Source organism: Neolamprologus brichardi, chromosome 12 (genome assembly GCF_056152115.1).
Source record: "Neolamprologus brichardi isolate AB-2024 chromosome 12, ASM5615211v1, whole genome shotgun sequence".
NCBI lineage: Eukaryota > Metazoa > Chordata > Actinopteri > Cichliformes > Cichlidae > Neolamprologus > Neolamprologus brichardi.
In genome coordinates, this window is record NC_142115.1 from 4,014,091 (window position 1) to 4,031,740 (window position 17,650).

Sequence of the window (17,650 nt, forward strand, 5' to 3'; positions counted from 1 at the left end):
TTTTCTTGATTTCCTACACAGACTTTTTTTTTTCATTTAAAACTACTATTTCTAAGGAAAAAATCTTGTATTTCTAGCTCCATTTATTGGCTTGATTTGGCACAAATACAAGACTGCTTCATGACAGCAGAGAGCCTTTGCTGAGTAAAATTAGTGCGTCTTAACATTTGTCCAGAATTATCATTTGTAATAAACTTCAGTACAAAACGATAAGTAAAAATAAGCCTTTTTAAAAAAACAAAACCCAATGTTATGTGTAATTCTAGTTTCTTTACTATGATATGCTCTAAAGGAGAACCAGCTTTACTCCACGTTGCTTTAAATTTGCACAAAACCCATAAAAACAGCATTGTGCAAAAGTCTTGAGCCACACATTTCTTTATGTTATAGGAATATAAGAAGTGGATGCAGTGATGTATTGAAATGTGCAAACATAAAAGGAACAAAAGTACATAAACGGAGTTTGTAGGATCCCAACAAGCTTGAAAATTAATATTTGGTATGACTACCTTTATTCTTCAACACAGTCTAAACCAGGGGTCCCCAATCCCAGTCCACGAGGGCCGGTGTCCCTGCAGGATTTAGATGTGTCCTTGATCCATCACAGCTGATTTAAATGGATAAATTACCTCCTCAACATGTCATAGAGGCTGTATCCCAATTCAGGGTCTGCAGCCTTAAAGTATGCAGTCTCAACGATCCTCAAGGGCCGCGTACTTAAAGACTGCTAAGGCCGGAAGTGCGAGGCTTGTGAAATGGGACGGTCTAGCTTCCGTTGAGCTGCCCAGGTTGCCTAGCAACCATGATACTAACAGCTGGAAACGTTTCATACAGCTTTGTTTGACAGAAATGAAGGAGAAAATCTTTTGTTCATTTGTTTGTTTGTTTCGACATGAGCTTTGATCATTCTCTGTAAGATTAAGCTCAGCTATTGAACGGCGTATATTTTAAAGTAAAGGCTTTAAAACCAAGTTAGTACAAACGTCACTAATGTCACATGACTTTGCTGACATGTGGCCAACAGGAATGTTTTAATGTTCTTCGTTATTAAACATTTGCACATAAATAAGTGACATAATATTCAGTACTTACTTAAAGTTTACTCTTCGGCGCCCCTCATCGTTTTTTTTTTCGGCAAAATTATCCACACCCACCGCCGCGCTATGCATCCTGGGACATGTTGGGCCACGAAGTCTACACCGCCACATCCTTGAAATTCAGGGAAATGAAGGACGCATTTGAGGGCCGCATTTCTAGCAGCCTTCGAATTGGGACAGCCTTCGTCGCGTCGCTGTGACATAATTGGCCTTAAAATGCAGCCTTTAAGGCTGCAGACCCTGAATTGGGATACAGCCATCATGTCTTGAAGTTCTCCAGAGGCCTGGTAACAAACTAATCATGTGATTCAGGTGTGTTGACCCAGGGTGAGATCTAAAACCTGCAGGGACACCGGCCCTCGCGGACTGGGATTGGGGATCCCTGGTCTAAACTATCTGAGGCAGATGTCTTCTAATTTCTTGAAGTAGTCTTCAGGAATAGTTGTCCAGGCTTCTTGGAGGACATTCAAAGCTCTTCTGCTGTTTGTTCTGTTCTCTGTCAAGACAATCCCACGCTGCTTCAATAATGTTGAGGTCCGGGCTCTGAGAAGGAGAATCCATCAGTGACAAGAATTTTATCCTCCACTTAACCACTTTCCTCTGAATTTTTTAAGGACACACTGCACACCATGCTGAGATATACCCAAGCTTTTTGGTGAAAATACTATTTTATAACTCAAACTGTTGTATTTGGCATTTTTCATAGACTTGACTAAAGAAATTATGTATTTTTTTTTGACCTGGCGTCTAGTAACAAAGAAGCTGTTCGTGTAGAAAGAACACTGGTTCATCCCTTGAGATATCTGCCTTTTCTGTGTTCGAACGATTGCTGCGTCAGTGGTAAGTGGGTTACAAAAGCATTCCTTAGACAATGGTCAGGTACAAGGACTAGACTGAAAAAGTAGCCAATGTCCAAATAAACCTTAAGAAAACCTGGGAAAATAACTCACAAGATCATCTTAAGAAGGTCTGGAAACAAAATGTAAAGAAATGAGGCTTTAGCACAGGGCTATTTTTATTATTGCTTTAAACGTGCATTTCATTGCCATCAATAATAGGAAATTACAGGTAACACATTCCTATGAATGTAATAGGCTACTAGATCAATTAGTTGAAATATATATGTATTGTTTTAAGTCTGTTTTCCTCATTGAGCTTTTTTATTTCATGCCTGTACCTGATACATGAGCAGTAGGGGATGGAGCACAGAGGCATGCATAGTTTTAATGTGTTTATTAAAAATTAATGTTTTATTTATGTATCCATTATGTATTCCTTTTTTGATATACTCTCTCTCTGACCACATTAACGTATACCATCTGGGCTCTGAGTATGGGGGTACATGAGGTCGGAGGAAAAAGGGTAGGGTGGACCTTTTTGTGTCATATTTTGCTCTGTCACTTTTAAGACTAAGCTGATGGTACCTTCTCTTCCTTTTTTCACTTCCTCCTTTTATATAGGCGATAATAAATAATTGATTACAAAAAAAATGCATGATTACAAGTCTGAAGTGAAACATTATAAATGTATCTGCTCAGGCTTCTTGCCTCTGTTCCTCTGCATCCCTCTCATAATCTCCACTGGCTGATTTCTATCTTCCATCATCACTGCTCCGCTGCCTCCCCTCCCCTGCTTCCACCTCCAGTCTCCCAGTGTCTCCCAGTGTCTCGGTGCTGTTGTTTCGCCTCTCTGCTTTCTACTGTCTCGGCGGGTGTTGAAGCCAGTCATGAACACCAAGCCCTCGCTGGATGGGAGCTCTGACTTTGTGAAGAACGAGGAGGCTCGGGAGATTCCCCCTATGAGGAGCTACCTCTGGCTCACCATGTTCACCTGTTTCTGTCCTGCGTGGCCCATCAATATTGTGGCACTGGTTTTCTCTGTCCTGGTAAGTTGCTCGAAGCTGGAAATGTGAGGTTTCTGAATCCTGTCTTTTTTTAGTTTAATTAATAGCTGTGGGTTAGAATGTGTAATGTTTTTAAGAGGTATTCAAAAAACAAAAAAACAAATAAATGTAAAAAAAATTAAAGCATAATTTATCCTGCATAAATGCATATTTTATAGGTAAAAGAACCACTGCTGGGAAAACTACAGACCACGTGTGGTGATGGCAATAGTTATTAAATATGGAGCAAACATAAGTCGAGTGAGAAATTTCCATCTTTACTGTGTAAAGTTATTCCGACCCACTTAACGTTTCTGAGTGGCCTAACATTAACGCTTCTGCTGATGTTTGCTAAGATCAAATATACCTCCTGTTTATGGTCTTTCCAAGCACCCAACCACACCCTGGACTGCTTACAGTAATGCTGTTTACAACGATGCTATCAGACCAGCATGTGGATAAAGCTCAGGAAAGAACATCCATAACCAGCCAGGGTGGCACAAAGTTGAACAAAGTTGAAGAATTAAATAGCAAAGATGCTTTTAGACTGATGTCAAGTCTTTGAGTTGTCAGATGAGACGGCGTGAGTGCCAACAGCAGCTGCTGCATTGCTGTAGCCGTGAGTAATAAGATGAGGCATGCAGGCTTAGCAACGTGTGGTTACCACTGCTTAGGACATTGGCTACAATACAAATATGACTTAGAGACAACATGAGAGGCAGGTGCAGATGTAACGCACGAAGGGGGTTAATAATCATTTCCTAAATGTTCGGTGCAGATTCCCATGAAAGCCACGTGGCGTGGCTGTGTGTCACTATGAGGATTATTATTATTGGGAAAGTGGAACTAGTCTTTTCCTCACAGCACATTTGCCCACAAAACATTACACACACAGTGTGAGCATGTACGGTAATGTCCGTAATTGTCCCAAAGGCGCAGAAGAGCTATACCCACGAGGACTATGATGGCTCCAGACGGCTGGGTCGGAAAGCTCTCCACTTGGGGATTGCCTCGTTTGTCATCGGTGCTGTCATCATCACCGCGTACATCATTATACACTTTACCACGGTATGAATGCACCAGATATAAGAGGTGTATAAAAAAGAAAGAGCAAGACATTTCAGCAATCTGTTTTTTTTTTTCCATTACAGCATGGGGTGTGACCTCTTGAGGGGAAAGAGGAGATGGAAGAGGCGAAAAGGTGAAACTGTTACGGCGAGATGAGCACCGTGTGGTGGAAAGGAGCTCTGTTTGGCTTCTGTCATCAGCGGCTTTGGAGGTTTTTAAAAGATCTGGTGGACCTAATTTTAATGTACCATACATCCTGGCTGAAGCTATTATGTAAATGATATTGCAATTGCATTTTCACAGGCTATGTGAATGTAAGGTAAAAGAGGAGCCTTTCCTGTACTACCAGTGAGCAGGGGTTTTTTTAACTAAAGGGCTAAATTATGAACCGCTATCAGATAACATCTGCTTGATAACATAAACAGAAAACATCTTATTGTTTGATAATTCTTAACTTGTGTTTGCAATCTTACTGTACATGATGTGAGGTGACAAATATAACATTAAACCTTTTGTTCACAAAAAATGGCCAATTACACAAAATGGAAACGACACAATATTCATATTTCCTGTCATGCAGAATAAAAACGAGCTTAGAAATGCTGATGGCATAGCTTATAACCTATACCAAAATTTATATTTCAAACAGGGACTCAACTCATGTGATCTCCTTACAATCAATAGTATGATTATGATCTGGCAACAATATTGCCACACTATAGTAGGTTGATTTCACAGTACTCAGTCCACTTTGCCTTTTGGCCTCATTTCACCTTCTTTGACACCTGCTGCAAGCTGTTGACTACGTGTATGAGTAGTTGTAATCTGAGAGGTTACATTAACGCTATTACAGGGCTAAAAATACAGCATGCAATTTTTACAGTTTAATCACTGTGCTAATTAAAAAGAAAATAAACGTCTAATCACCAGCTTATAGTAGTGAAACTGCTGGCACATTGCCGTGAACCCAGAAGTATCTTAATGAAGAGGTTTTTATTGTGTTAACCTCTGATTTTGGCATTTTCCATCGGCAGAACCTCATAAAACATGAGTGCCATGTCTCTCGGCTGATCATAAACTGTGTACAGCACTGGAAGGAGGTCATCTCGACTTGGTTTTCCCTTTTCCGAATCCATATAAATCCCCAAGAGAGAAAAGAAGGAACTACATCTCTGATTGTAAACCTTGGCTGGTGAAAATGAATCATAGCTAAAATCTTTTGAATGATTTTGATTTTTGTGCTTTGGACCAAGTTTCCAATGCTGCAACACTGGAAAGTAATCTGTTTGCACATGAAGCACTGAAATTTTATAGAGAATATCCCTGGAAATACAATAAGCTGCTGATTTTTTTTCTCCAACACAGTCTAAAATAAAAATGACCACTGTGGAAACGTCTGCTAATGTAAATGCTTTTGTTTAAGATTTTCTTTTTGAATCTTAAAACTGTAACATTGTGACCCACTGAATTTTATTTCAAATAAAATGTCAGGATGTTTAAATTTATTATGCTACATTTGGATTCTTTTCAAAACATCTATCAAATATTCGTTTTTTGGAATTGCATTAAAAACAGGACATCGTGTTGCTTCAGGGAACAAACTGATACACGTTAAAATGCTGTCAAACAGCGTGATTGTATTTACATGTACAGTAGTTCTCTCTCTGCTAATCCAGACAGAAAAAAAGAGATGAATTTTATTAAATACTGATAACCCTGTGTTGTTTTTATTTTGAGTGCATACAGTAACACCCGGATATATGGATTACATGAAACTGGAGAGGTGTGGGAATGTCTCAGAGGAATCTGATGTGAGTGCTGAGCTGCAGAAACCTATGGATCTGTGATCGTAACACAGAAAAGCTTGCAGTACGTCAGTAAAGAACAGGCGATAATTATTTTATTTAGCAGGGATAATGCACATTAATTAACATGAGCACTTAGATCCCATAAAAATTCCATATTTAACCATATAAATAATTTTAATCTCCAGTCCCTGGCAGGCTGTTAGCAGTTATAAACATGCAAATTAACAAAATTTGACTCTATTTGCAACTTTTTTAAAAATTTTTAAATCCTTTTCGCCACATATAAGGTATTGAATAATTAGAACCCATCTTTACTGTACCTGCGGCTCCTATGGGTATTTAAAAGTAGACTGGGAGGCAGAGCCTTCAGTTTAAAGCCTCCTGGTCTGTGGAATCAGCTCCCACTTTGGATTCAGGAGACAAACATCCTCTCTACTTTTAAGATTGGCTTAAAACTTTCCTTTTTGATAAAGTTTAGTTAGGGCTGGATCAGGTGACTCTGAACCCTCTCAGTTACATTGCAATTGCCCAAGGCTGCTCGGTACATCCCATGATGTACTGAGTATTTAATCTTCACTCACTTCTTTTCTTTTCTTTTTCTTTTTAATTGACATTTTAGAATCACTATACAATACCATCAACTTCAGCTATCTGTCAGTACATATATTTTTTCTTTTTTTTCTATATTTAAACAACTAAAATATCCATACAATAAGAATGAAAGAAAAAGAAGAAAAGAAAAAGAAGCAAAACAGGAAACAACAAACAAAATTAAAAAAAATGCATAAGGAAAAAGAAAAAGGAAATAAAAATAAAAATAAATAAAATAAAATAAAAATAAATAAATAAATGTAGGGAGTGTGTTTTTGTTTCCATTAATGTAACTAATATTTCCTCTAGTCTTCTAGTAGTAGTCACTCACTTCTTTTCAAGCTCTGTGTTTATAGACTCCGCAATTAATCAATATTTATTATTAATCTCTCCCACAGTGTGTCTTTTGTCCTGTTTCCGTCCCGTTCGCCTCAACCGGCCATGGCAGATCTCTGCCCCTCCCAACACGTTCTCACTCCCAAAGCGTCACATTTTAGGCTAGGTGACAAATCGTCAACATATTACGTTTTCGGCTACCCACCACGTTCCTACATGATGACCTCGAAAAAAAAACATGAGGAAATATGAGAACCGTATGGACTCAATCTACACATGTTCGCTCTTTTTCTTCAGATCGCTTAGAAACACGCTATTTAACATCATTAAAGTCATGGTTAAGGTCAGGAAAAAGGTTATGGTTAGGGCTAGGGATAAGGTTAGGTTTAGGGCTGGAATACAGGGCTGGAACGTCTACTACCGCGGGAGCGTCATTGCACTGGATTTCGGCCATAACCCGCCGCGTACCATAAGAACGCCGAAGGTCTCCTTTCGCGTTCCTCAGGAACGCCGCCGGACGTGACAAAACGTCGCATGTTACGCCTCGGGAGTGAGAACGGGCTGGCCCCTCCCTGCTGGAGGTTTCTTCCTGATTAAAGCGTTTTTTTCTCCCCACTGTCACCAAGTGCTTGCTAATAGAGTTTTTTTTAATGGTTTTGGATTTCTCCGTATTAGTTTCTGATATAAAGCACCTTGAGGCGACTATTTGGCACTATATAAATAAGACTGGACTGACGATAAAACATGCAGAAAAGTGGAAGTAGGCACATATAGTTTGAGCCCAAAAAATTCAGTTTTAATACATACATTTTAATGCATACACTATGTTTGCATTTTCTTCTAAATGCATTCGAAAACCTTTAAAACCTTAAAAACTGTGACTATATGTTTCCAAAAAAAAAAAAAAAAATCGTACTTGAACGCGGATGATAACGTCCAAGTCTCCTTTTCTTTGGGCATTTCAATGATTTCATATTAGAAGCCTAAAGCTAGCTTCACGTTTACACCTGTTTTCAACGCACCCATGGCGGGACACGACCTATAAAAAGACGAGTCCGCCGCAGTAAACGAGAAGGTCTTGTCAGTGACGACAGGGCAGCAAACAGTTAAACTGTCTTTGAAAACGAGCACAGGAGGCGGAAGAGGTGTGTTTTCAACAGGCCTTCAACGCCAGACGCTGAAGTTTCTGCTAAACAGCGAAAGTCATCAGAGCACGGCTGACTAAGACGGAATCAAACTAAAATAAGGGCAGCGGAAGGTAAAAAACGAAAGAAAGAAAGGCCAGGAGAAAACCTGACTGCTGCTTTGTATTAGTCCGCGGGGACGGAGGACGCCGCTCGGCTCTGGTGTTTTCAGGCAGAGGAAAACTTTCAGGAGACGGAAAAAGCAACAATAAGGACACAAGAATAAAAACACCCCGACCAAGGTGCTCATCTTGCAGGAAGCCGAGGCGCCACTGGGAGGTTTATTTTGGTGGGTTATTTGTAGTTGTTAGCTGGCTAGAGTCCAGCAGTCATTGCTGCTGCTGTTGTTATTAGTGGATATGTGAATTGTATCGCGAAGGGCCCCTGGTGGTCATTGTGGGGACCACTGCGGGGCTCCCGGTATACTCTGCTGACTTGATGCGTGTGTGAAGCCATCAGGATGGGGAACAGCAGCAGTGACCGATCCAGTGGAAGTCATGGTGAGAGGTCGTACAGAGAGGGACATCATGGAGGGAAGGAGGCTCGTTCTAACATCATGATGGACAGCGCAGATGATGCAGACCTTTACCAGAGAGAAGATCAAAAGGTATTAGAGCAAGTTTACACCATGAACTCGTAAATAAAGCTTTCTGTTCTGTCCCATTGCACTGGATAGCAAGTGACATGCAGGCTTTTGGATGTAAATTTGTTGTTAAATGAGTTGGTACCAATTATTGTACAATTAACCAATTTCCCCTCAACCACAACTGGTCGCTGTGGATGGCGGCCAGTCCCTGAGCCTGGCTCTTCCGTTTGAGGCTTCTTCCTGTTAAAAGGGAGTTATGTCACCAAGTGCTCGCTCAGAGCAGGATTGTGTGATTGCTGGGATATTCTCTCTATTGTATGCTCCTTACCTGATGATATAAGGCACCTCGTAACAGGTAACTGTTGCTGTGAATTGACACTATATAAATAAAATTGGATCAATACCTCTTATATATGGTTTTTACACTGATATGTATGAACTGGTAAATATTCAGATTATAAACATCATTCTTAAACCTTTAATGGTTTTAGAGTGTTTTTATTTTCCCTATAAAACTTAAGATTCTCTGCAGTTTTTTGAAAAATGATTTGGAATACAAATATCAAGTATTAAACAGTTTTCTAAAAGCAGTCTGGTAACTAAAACGGTGCCATCTTTGTGCATTGCACAGTTACACTGATTACCCACCACAATACAACCACTAACAGGTGATGTGAATAACACTGATCACCTGATTGCAATGCCAAGTTCTCCTAGGAAACGCTGGGTCTTGGCATTCATGTGGATTTTTTTTTCTGCAGATATTGGCAGTAAAAGAGGGGCCTAAACTAGAATTATTAACCAGAAGCTTTTATTTTTACGACTGATCAGAGTGCAGTGTAACGGAGAAGAAGAGGCAGGATAACCAGTTTAATTAATGCTGAGGCAACATGTTGGCACTACCTTGGAGGAGGGAGAGCAATCCAAAGAGCTTAGTGTCTTGTGAAATAGTTGGTGCAAAGTGTCAGTAATGTGTCAAAAAAGTAAAATATGGTCTGTTCAGGATGTGCAAACTGTGTAATGGATGCAAGGAAGGCTATATATTCTGTTAGTGATGTGTACATAAGTCAAATGTTAAAACAAAGATTTGTCCAACAGTTTGTTTTATCAATGTCAAATTCCCGATAAAGGTAAATTAAGTCTTTACTTTTTGTATCTAATTGGAGAGTAACATCAAAGAACATATCATAAGCTAAAGATATGTTTTAGAGGTTACACATACAAAAAGCACTTTTCTGTATCCTTTAGTGTTTTTCTAAGTTTGCCATTCAGTCTGGAGAAAGACTACAGGTGCTCTTGCTGACATGGCAGTAATGCAGTGATATCATGCGTCTCAGTCTCCACAGGAGTTACAGGAGTTTCTGGCCTGGCAGCAGGATCTGGAGAGCGACGCTAAAAATCTAGCACAGGCCAGACCGACTGTGTTCAGGTGGGCGGGTGCAGCGAAAGACGTCTTTGTGTCCGGCTCTTTTAACAACTGGTCTACCAAGATCCCACTCAACAAAAGGTAGTTTGAGTCAGGGGGAAAGCAGCCTCAGAGATGCTTCACTGTTTAAACCTATTAAAAAGTAACAAGCGGTTGTTTCTCAAACCCAGTCGGAATAACTTTGTGGCTATTGTGGACTTGCCTGAGGGAGAGCACCAATACAAGTTTTGTGTGGATGGTCAGTGGATCTTGGATCCGGCTGGGGTGAGTGGAGGTTTTACATTTTCGGGTCACTAGTTTACTCTTATTAGTGGTTTACACTTAGAAGTGTGTATCATTACCTTTTTAAAAATTTTTTATGCTCTCACCAGGCCGTGGTAACGTCTAAAACTGGAACAGTCAATAATGTCATACAGGTGAAAAGGACAGACTTTGAAGTCTTTGATGCCCTCAGGATTGACTCTGAGGACTCGGCTGACGTCTCAGGTACGGAAACTTGTTAATTTGTAACTCAAAAACTTTGAGGTGGTTCTGTAACTCCAAAGCATGTTCAGACTTGGGCCATATTGCTTTGTATGCTCACAATTTTGGATATTTGGCTCATTATTGCTTTGATGATTGTACCTTTAGCAGCCAGCTTGTTAGGTACACCCATTCAGCCTGTTGTTAACACAAATATCAATCACATGATAACAACATGGTACATTTGGGCATGAAGCTGAAGTTCAAACAAAAATGCAGAATGGAGAATAAAAGTGATTTTAAGTGACTTTGGCGTGGTTGTTGGTAGGGCTGTTCGATATAACGATATATATCGGATGACGATATAAAAACATCTATCGTTTCATTTTACGCTATTGTTTGTTTTGTGGTGTCGCAAAATAAACTGTTTACAGCAATATTCATTGTTTTGATGGTCACTGTAGTGGCTATATTAATTTAAGTTCTCTCTTTCTCTTATATTTAATATAACCACACTACAGACGGACAAGCGCCTGTTTTTATGCGTTGTCGTTAGCAACAACGACAGTAACAGCATCGCGTGTCCGCTTGTTTATGTTCCACATAAACCTTTCACAATAAAGCTCAAGATCCTGTTGAGACTTTTCAAAATAAACTGAATCACGTGAAAGAGCAGATTATTTACGGATGAGAAGTAAAAAAGAGCAGCCAGGTGCTTAAAAAATAAACCTTAGACTCAAACGTTAGAACAGGCTTTTCCCCGCAGCACGCCGCGTAATAAAGACTCACAAAGAAAACGGCGGCCGTTACAACCAATGTCTAAAAATGTATCGTTTCATGCATCGGTTAAAACACTCGACTCCAGCTACATGACGCACAGCTGGAAACACTTCACGCAAGTCGAGCTGCCCGAGATTCACAGAATCTACAGAAAATGTTACATTTTTGTGATTTATATCATTATCGGGACGATAGAATTCTTATATCGGGATATGAGATTTTGGTCATATCGCACAGCCCTAGTTGTTGGCCGCAGACTGGTCTGAGTATTTTAGAAATGGCTTGGATTTTTTTTCCCCCCACAAAACCATCTGTAGCGTCTCTAGCTAATGGAGTGGCGGGGGGGGTGGGGATATCCAGTGAGCGGCTTTTCTCTGGGAGAAAATGCATTATTTAATGTGAAGTCAGAGGACAATGGCCAGACTCCTTGAAGCTGACAGGAAGAAAGTACAAACTCACGAACACCTTGTTACAATTAAGGTATACAGCAACATCTCTGAACACACAACACATCGAACCTTGAAGCAGATGGACTACAGCAGCAGAAGACCACACCGAGCTAAGAACAGGAAACTGAAGCTGTGGGCTCCCCATTATGTAAACAACACAATCCTCGTATCAGTTCAGGCTGCTGATGGTGTATTAGAGTGAGCAACACCAGTCTACCCTGAATATTGCTGATGTTTGAGATGACTCAGGTTCTCTCAAACTGGTTTTTGTTTGTTGTTTTTTAACATGACGGTTGGTTCACTGCTCTCAAATGGCCATCGTCAATCCAAAGAGGACTTTGGGATGTGGTGCAACACAAGAATTCATATCATGGGTGTGCAGCTGTCAAATCTACAGCAACTGTGATGATGTCATATCAATGTGGACCAAAATCTGATGGATGTTTCGGCACCTTGTTGAGTCTATGCAGCAAAGAATTACAGCAATTATGCAGGCGACAGGGGTACTAGCAGTTTGTACCTAATAATGTGGCAGCTGACTGTAGATGAATCATTGGAATAGAGTCCAAACTTTATAGCTGCCTGATTAATAAAGATTATTGATGGAAAAGCCTTTGAATCGATTGTCCCAGAAAATGATGGTCTACATGCGCTGAAACAGCTAAAATAACTTAAGTAGTGTTGGTGTCCAAAAATATGCAGAGTGCAGCTGCAACATTTTGGAGGAGTCTGGTTTTTATTTCAATATTGTTTGTTTTTTGTTTTTCACTGGCGTTTGTTTACAAAGGGTCCTTGAATAATTCTGTCTGCTGTATCTCTCTGTAAAGCTTTATTAAGGCGAAGTTATTTATTTATTTGTTTACATTTGATCACTCTTTCCCAGACTTGTCCAGTTCTCCTCCTGGCCCCTACCTACAGGACGCATATGTAACCAAGCCAGATGACAAACTCAAACATCCTCCTTTCTTACCTCCTCACCTGCTGCAAGTGCTGCTCAACAAGGACACTGGTATTTCTGTAAGTCCAGGCTTGATGTTGTTATATATAATTATTTATATGCATATGTTTGATTCATCCTGCTGTGAATTTTCCACAGTGTGACCCGACACTGCTTCCAGAGCCTAACCATGTGATGCTAAATCACCTGTATGCCCTCTCCATCAAGGTAACAAATTGAATAATTATTATTATTTTTATTTTTTTTCCCAAATTGTTAATGCTGTAGTTCAGATTGTGATTGTCAGTTCTCACGGTGCTGTGTCAAAATGTCATGTGATTGTGGGTTGCTTTCTGTTTGTTTTTAAAGGACGGAGTGATGGTTCTCAGCGCAACACACCGATACAAGAAAAAGTACGTGACCACTCTTCTGTACAAGCCAGTATAATCCACGGAGGTGCGCTCCCTCCTCCTCTTTTGAAATCAATCTGTTGGTGTACACAGCTGCTATCTGGACTGCTTTGCTGAAACTGGACCTAAAGCATCTTCCTGATATCGGTTTAAAACATTTGATAAAGTTGGTGATTTTGAACTGTTCTATGAGCTCAAAATTTGAAAATGTTGAAATGTTCAATGTTTGCAAATACGTGTTATGTTATGAGCAGGCCGGTGTTTTAAAAGACTTCATTCCAACTTCACCCTGATTAATTAATACAAGTGTGGTTGCTGGAGACCAAAATGACGAGGACGGGGGAGATCTGTAATCGTTGAACTCTGACGCCAAAGCCTCAATTTTGACATTTGTATTGAAGTGACCTGGAATTGCCTGAAACTGAGACTTGAAAAATGTTAGTTTTACCAACCAGGAGGCTAGCACAGCTGCATCGGCTCTCCTTACACGAGGAAATGGACACAAAGACACTAAAAGGTGGAAATGTAACATGTAATGTATTTCATATGATTCCTGTTGTTTTTTTCTTTTCTAAAAATACAATGTTTTTCAGATGACACATTATAAATCAGAAATAAAATGAAATTTTCATAAAAAAATGATGACTGCAAAAATCCATTAGTGCTGTGAGTTTTTGTGTTTGTGCGTGGGTTTTTATTTTTTGAGGTTGTATGATTCGGTGCTCACACTGGGCTTTAGAAACCAGGTTCTTTTTGGCGTGAATTGCACGAGTACACTTATTTTTAGCTCAGCATGAGATGAGCATCAGTGCCCACCTGTGCAGCTGTTATCTTTTTTTTTTTTTTTTTTGTTTTGAAAGATGCAATTTGTATATTTGCATAAGCATTCACTGCACCTACTGTATCTACATCCAAGTAAAGATTCACATAATCAAATTGTTTTTAAATTGACACGATGAAAAGCAAAACCTGGAAATGGTTCAATTACATATTTTCAGTCTTTTTTCCTGTTGTTTGTGCCCATAAAGAAACAAGTTTAGCAGAGTGAAAATCAGGTAAGGGAAGCATGACAGATGTTTACTTCTATTGCACAAACATGTAGGTAAGGGACATAAATAACATGAACATATTACAGAATTATATTTTTAATCAACTTGGTAGCTCTTGACACTTGACGGAGAACAAATTTTGGGGTCAACTTGAAAGAAAGGCACATGTGAAATGTAAAAGAGCAAATATGATATTTAGGTGCAAACTGTTATGCAGCATTTAGAATCCCCATATAGTGGTATCATTTCCTGTAATATGCCAATACAAGGCATTTATTCCCCTCCAATCATGGACCATCTTCTAATTCAGTGAATGACGGTCAGCTTATCATTGATCTTTCCACTCAAATGTGACGGTTCTTCTGTCACCCAATTGCAGCTGCTGCTTCATCAGCTGCAAAGCAAACAAACCCTCTATACTGAAGCCTTCCTACTGCAGGATGTCACTGACAGTAGCCTTGGTGCATAACTGCAAGTTGTAATAAGAGGCTGCAGACCTCAGATTTTTAGGGACTTCTGGTGTAGATGATAAGGCATACGTTCATGAGTATTTTATTTAGTTAGCAGTAGTTTAAGTTGAAACAGTGGTGGTATAATAGTGGAGTGATGAAAAGCTGAAACAAAGGGATTTGGGTCATCCCACTAACATCTTTACTCTCATGGAGTTATGTGCACTGTCGATGACTTTTACAGCTGGGTGGAGATGTTGGTCCTCTTGAGGTCTTTATAGATTTGAATTGAATCCTGTCTATAATCTATGTGTGATCTACAGACACAGCAACGAAACTGCACTTTTGAAACGAGGTCAAACAACCAAAGGCTTCCTTCTTTAAATTAAGGAGGCTGGTTTAGTTGATCACAATAGCAACTTAGTAGTTTTAGGGCTTTGTGGAGGCCTGATTTTTACTGATGTCTCCTGTCAGACAAACTATATAGGATCACCACAATTTACAGGCAATTTTAAGTTTTGAAAAGCCCTATTTGTGTGTGTGTGTGTGTGTGTGTGTGTGTGTGTGTGTGTGTGTGTGTGTGTGTGTGTGTGTGTGTGTGTGTGTGTGTTACTGGGGATATTTTGTCACTCCAGAACAATGATAAACTGTGTCATATTTAGTCCTGGACAAGTAAAGAAGAAGGAAACATGAAATACCAACATGATGGTCATGCAAATTAATATTTGTGATGGAAAAAAGCTATGAAGGACATGTTCTGTGCAAAAATACTTTTCAAATTATATTATTACTGTAGTCAAATGAACAAGTTGTAATCCACCATCACTTAAATAAGAAAATAAATCAACAAAGAAACGTTTAAATAACTAGTCCTTAATTCAGTTTTTGGTTGATTCTCGGGTTTCACTGTGCTGTGTTAAATGACTGGGTTTAGTTAGGGTTTATAATCAATTCAATTCAAACTTTTATTCATATAAATCTATTTGACAGCAGCAGCTGTCAAGGTACAGTATGTGATATAGACCCTACAGTATTAGGGTTAGTAATCAAATGATACCCTATGAGCAAGCACTTGGCAACAGTGGGGGGAATCTCCCTTTTAATAGGAAGGCACCTCTGGTAGGGTCGTCATTTGCCGTGACTGGTTTGGGGGTAAGGGTAAAGAGAAGAGAGCATAGAGACAGAACAAAAAGCGCAGCGTGGGAGATAAAAGATAAAAGTTAATGACATGCAGTAGTAGTATAAACACATTGGAAGTACTCACTGCATCATCACAAGTCCATCAGCAGCGTGAGCCTTTAGTATCAAAGATATCATCAGTATCATCAGTTTTAAGCTCAAAGTTAAAATTAAATACATGGTGGGAAGAAAGAGAGAGAAGAGAGATAGGAAACTAGTGAGTGAAGTGGAAATGAAGGGAGGGAGCCTGAGAGGGAGAAAAGGAGAGAAGGTAGGAAGATAGAGTGGGAAGATGCTGTGAAGAAAGGGAAATAGGGAGGGATCAAGGAAATGAAGGACAGAGGAAAAAGGCATAAAGATTGGAGGAAAGAGGGAAAAGAGTAGGAGGGAGATAGAAATATAGGAAGGGAGGAAAGAGATAACACATGAGTATAGGTAGGAGGGAGGAGAGAATGAGGAAGATATGGAGCAAAGGAAGGGAGACAAGGGAGGAGGATCAAGGGAGAGGTAAATACAGGGAGGGGATAGGATGGAGGGAGGACTAAATGAAGGTAAATAGGGATGGAGAAATTGGAGGAAGTGGGTGAGGGGTAAATACAGGGAGGAAGTAAGGAGATAGAGATGGAGGGAGTGTGGGTGTACTGTGTGTTACGCACTGATCAATAATCAGTCATTTGTTCCATTATAAGTGGTCACACTAATGGAAGCAGAGCAGCTGCAGACAGTCTGACTGTAAACTGATTACATTTCATATTGAAATGTCTTCACAGACTGAGATTCAGTCAGAGTCTGAACTTCAACATCTTTTTCACTGAAAGTCACCTAAATCAGTCCCACTGGCTCGACCCAGAACCGGAATCCCGTAAAGATGTCACAGGTTCTGTAAAGGATCCGCAAACCGTGCCCAGGTCTGCTTGCATGGCGGAGTCGGACATAAGTCGGACGCAAGACTCAGAGTTTCGTTTTAAACTCAGTTTGTTGAACAAGCTGCCTGGTGTAGGGTCCCAGTGGTCTTAAGACCATAACCCAATATTCTTCTCTTTGTTTGAGGTGTGCAAATTTATCTCCACCCCTGTACTGAGACTAATAGATTTAACACCTGCTGACACTGACACTAGTGTTGCAATCACACCTACAGAGAAAAAAAAGTTAGATTTTTTTCTATGCAGGTGTGAAAAAAAACACCTTTAAAGGTGTTTTTATTGATTAAAAACACCTTTAAAAGTGTCAGTTTTCACCAGATTTTCACAATAATTGAACTTACCACAGCAAAAATTGTCTTTAGGCCAGTGGAGCCAGGTTTCTGGTTTGGGAGCAAACAATTAATGCCTGACTAGTTTGTGCCGTTCTGAAGCTGAATCCTGGGGGTTCCAGTACCAAAAGATTGGGATCCCAATCTTTTTGTACTATTGTTAACATTGTTAATCAGAACAGTTTTCTTCTCTCAAGTCACAAAAGTTGGTGATGAGCCAGACTGAACATATATCTCCTCTGATGCATGTCTATAGTTTGGATTTAGAAGTCCTGATCAGAATCCCACAAGGGATGCTCTTAATGAGCCATAAGAAACGAAAACCCTCTGCGTGCGTGTGCGGGCAGCCATTTTTCTGAAGATGAAAGTGTGCAATTATCCTTCATCATACTTCAAACTCATCAGATTTAAAAAGGTAAGGACACTGATAAAACGCTGTCTTTAATATGTGTTGATTTTTACTGTGTAGTTGTACATGTCATGTATCCCCCCCAGTACAGCACCACAAAAGCACAGTGCTGTATGCTCACCAGTGTTGGTCAAGTTACTTGAAAAAAGTAATCAGTAACTAATTACCGATTACTTCCCCCAAAAGTAATCCCATTACTTTACTGATTACTTATTTTCAAAAGTAATTAATTACTTAGTTACTTTATAAAAACACGATTTACAACCTGAATAGGTGATAAAGTGATAGATCTTTCA

General features: G+C 39.7%; 2 protein-coding genes across 3 annotated transcripts; both read left to right on the top strand.

Annotated features, from left to right (window-relative positions):
• Positions 1–2,808: 2,808 nt before the first annotated feature.
• LOC118455378 (transmembrane protein 233) lies at positions 2,809–5,552 on the top strand. The gene is made up of 3 exons (XM_087848654.1): positions 2,809–2,982; positions 3,913–4,047; positions 4,131–5,552. Exons 1-3 carry the CDS (start codon positions 2,824–2,826, stop codon positions 4,140–4,142), a joined length of 306 nt encoding a protein of 101 aa, XP_087704780.1. The 5' UTR covers positions 2,809–2,823; the 3' UTR covers positions 4,143–5,552.
• Positions 5,553–7,857: 2,305 nt separating this feature from the next.
• On the top strand, positions 7,858–13,655 carry prkab1b (protein kinase, AMP-activated, beta 1 non-catalytic subunit, b). Of its 2 annotated transcripts, XM_087848904.1 has the most exons (8): positions 7,858–8,255; positions 8,419–8,573; positions 9,890–10,059; positions 10,149–10,242; positions 10,350–10,464; positions 12,553–12,686; positions 12,766–12,834; positions 12,976–13,655. In XM_087848904.1, exons 2-8 carry the CDS (start codon positions 8,427–8,429, stop codon positions 13,051–13,053), a joined length of 807 nt encoding a protein of 268 aa, XP_087705030.1. In that variant the 5' UTR covers positions 7,858–8,255; positions 8,419–8,426; the 3' UTR covers positions 13,054–13,655. The 2 variants fall into 2 exon arrangements, with proteins under 2 accessions (XP_087705030.1, XP_087705031.1); XM_087848905.1 differs by lacking the exon at positions 7,858–8,255 and having other exon boundaries at positions 8,415–8,573.
• Positions 13,656–17,650: the final 3,995 nt, after the last annotated feature.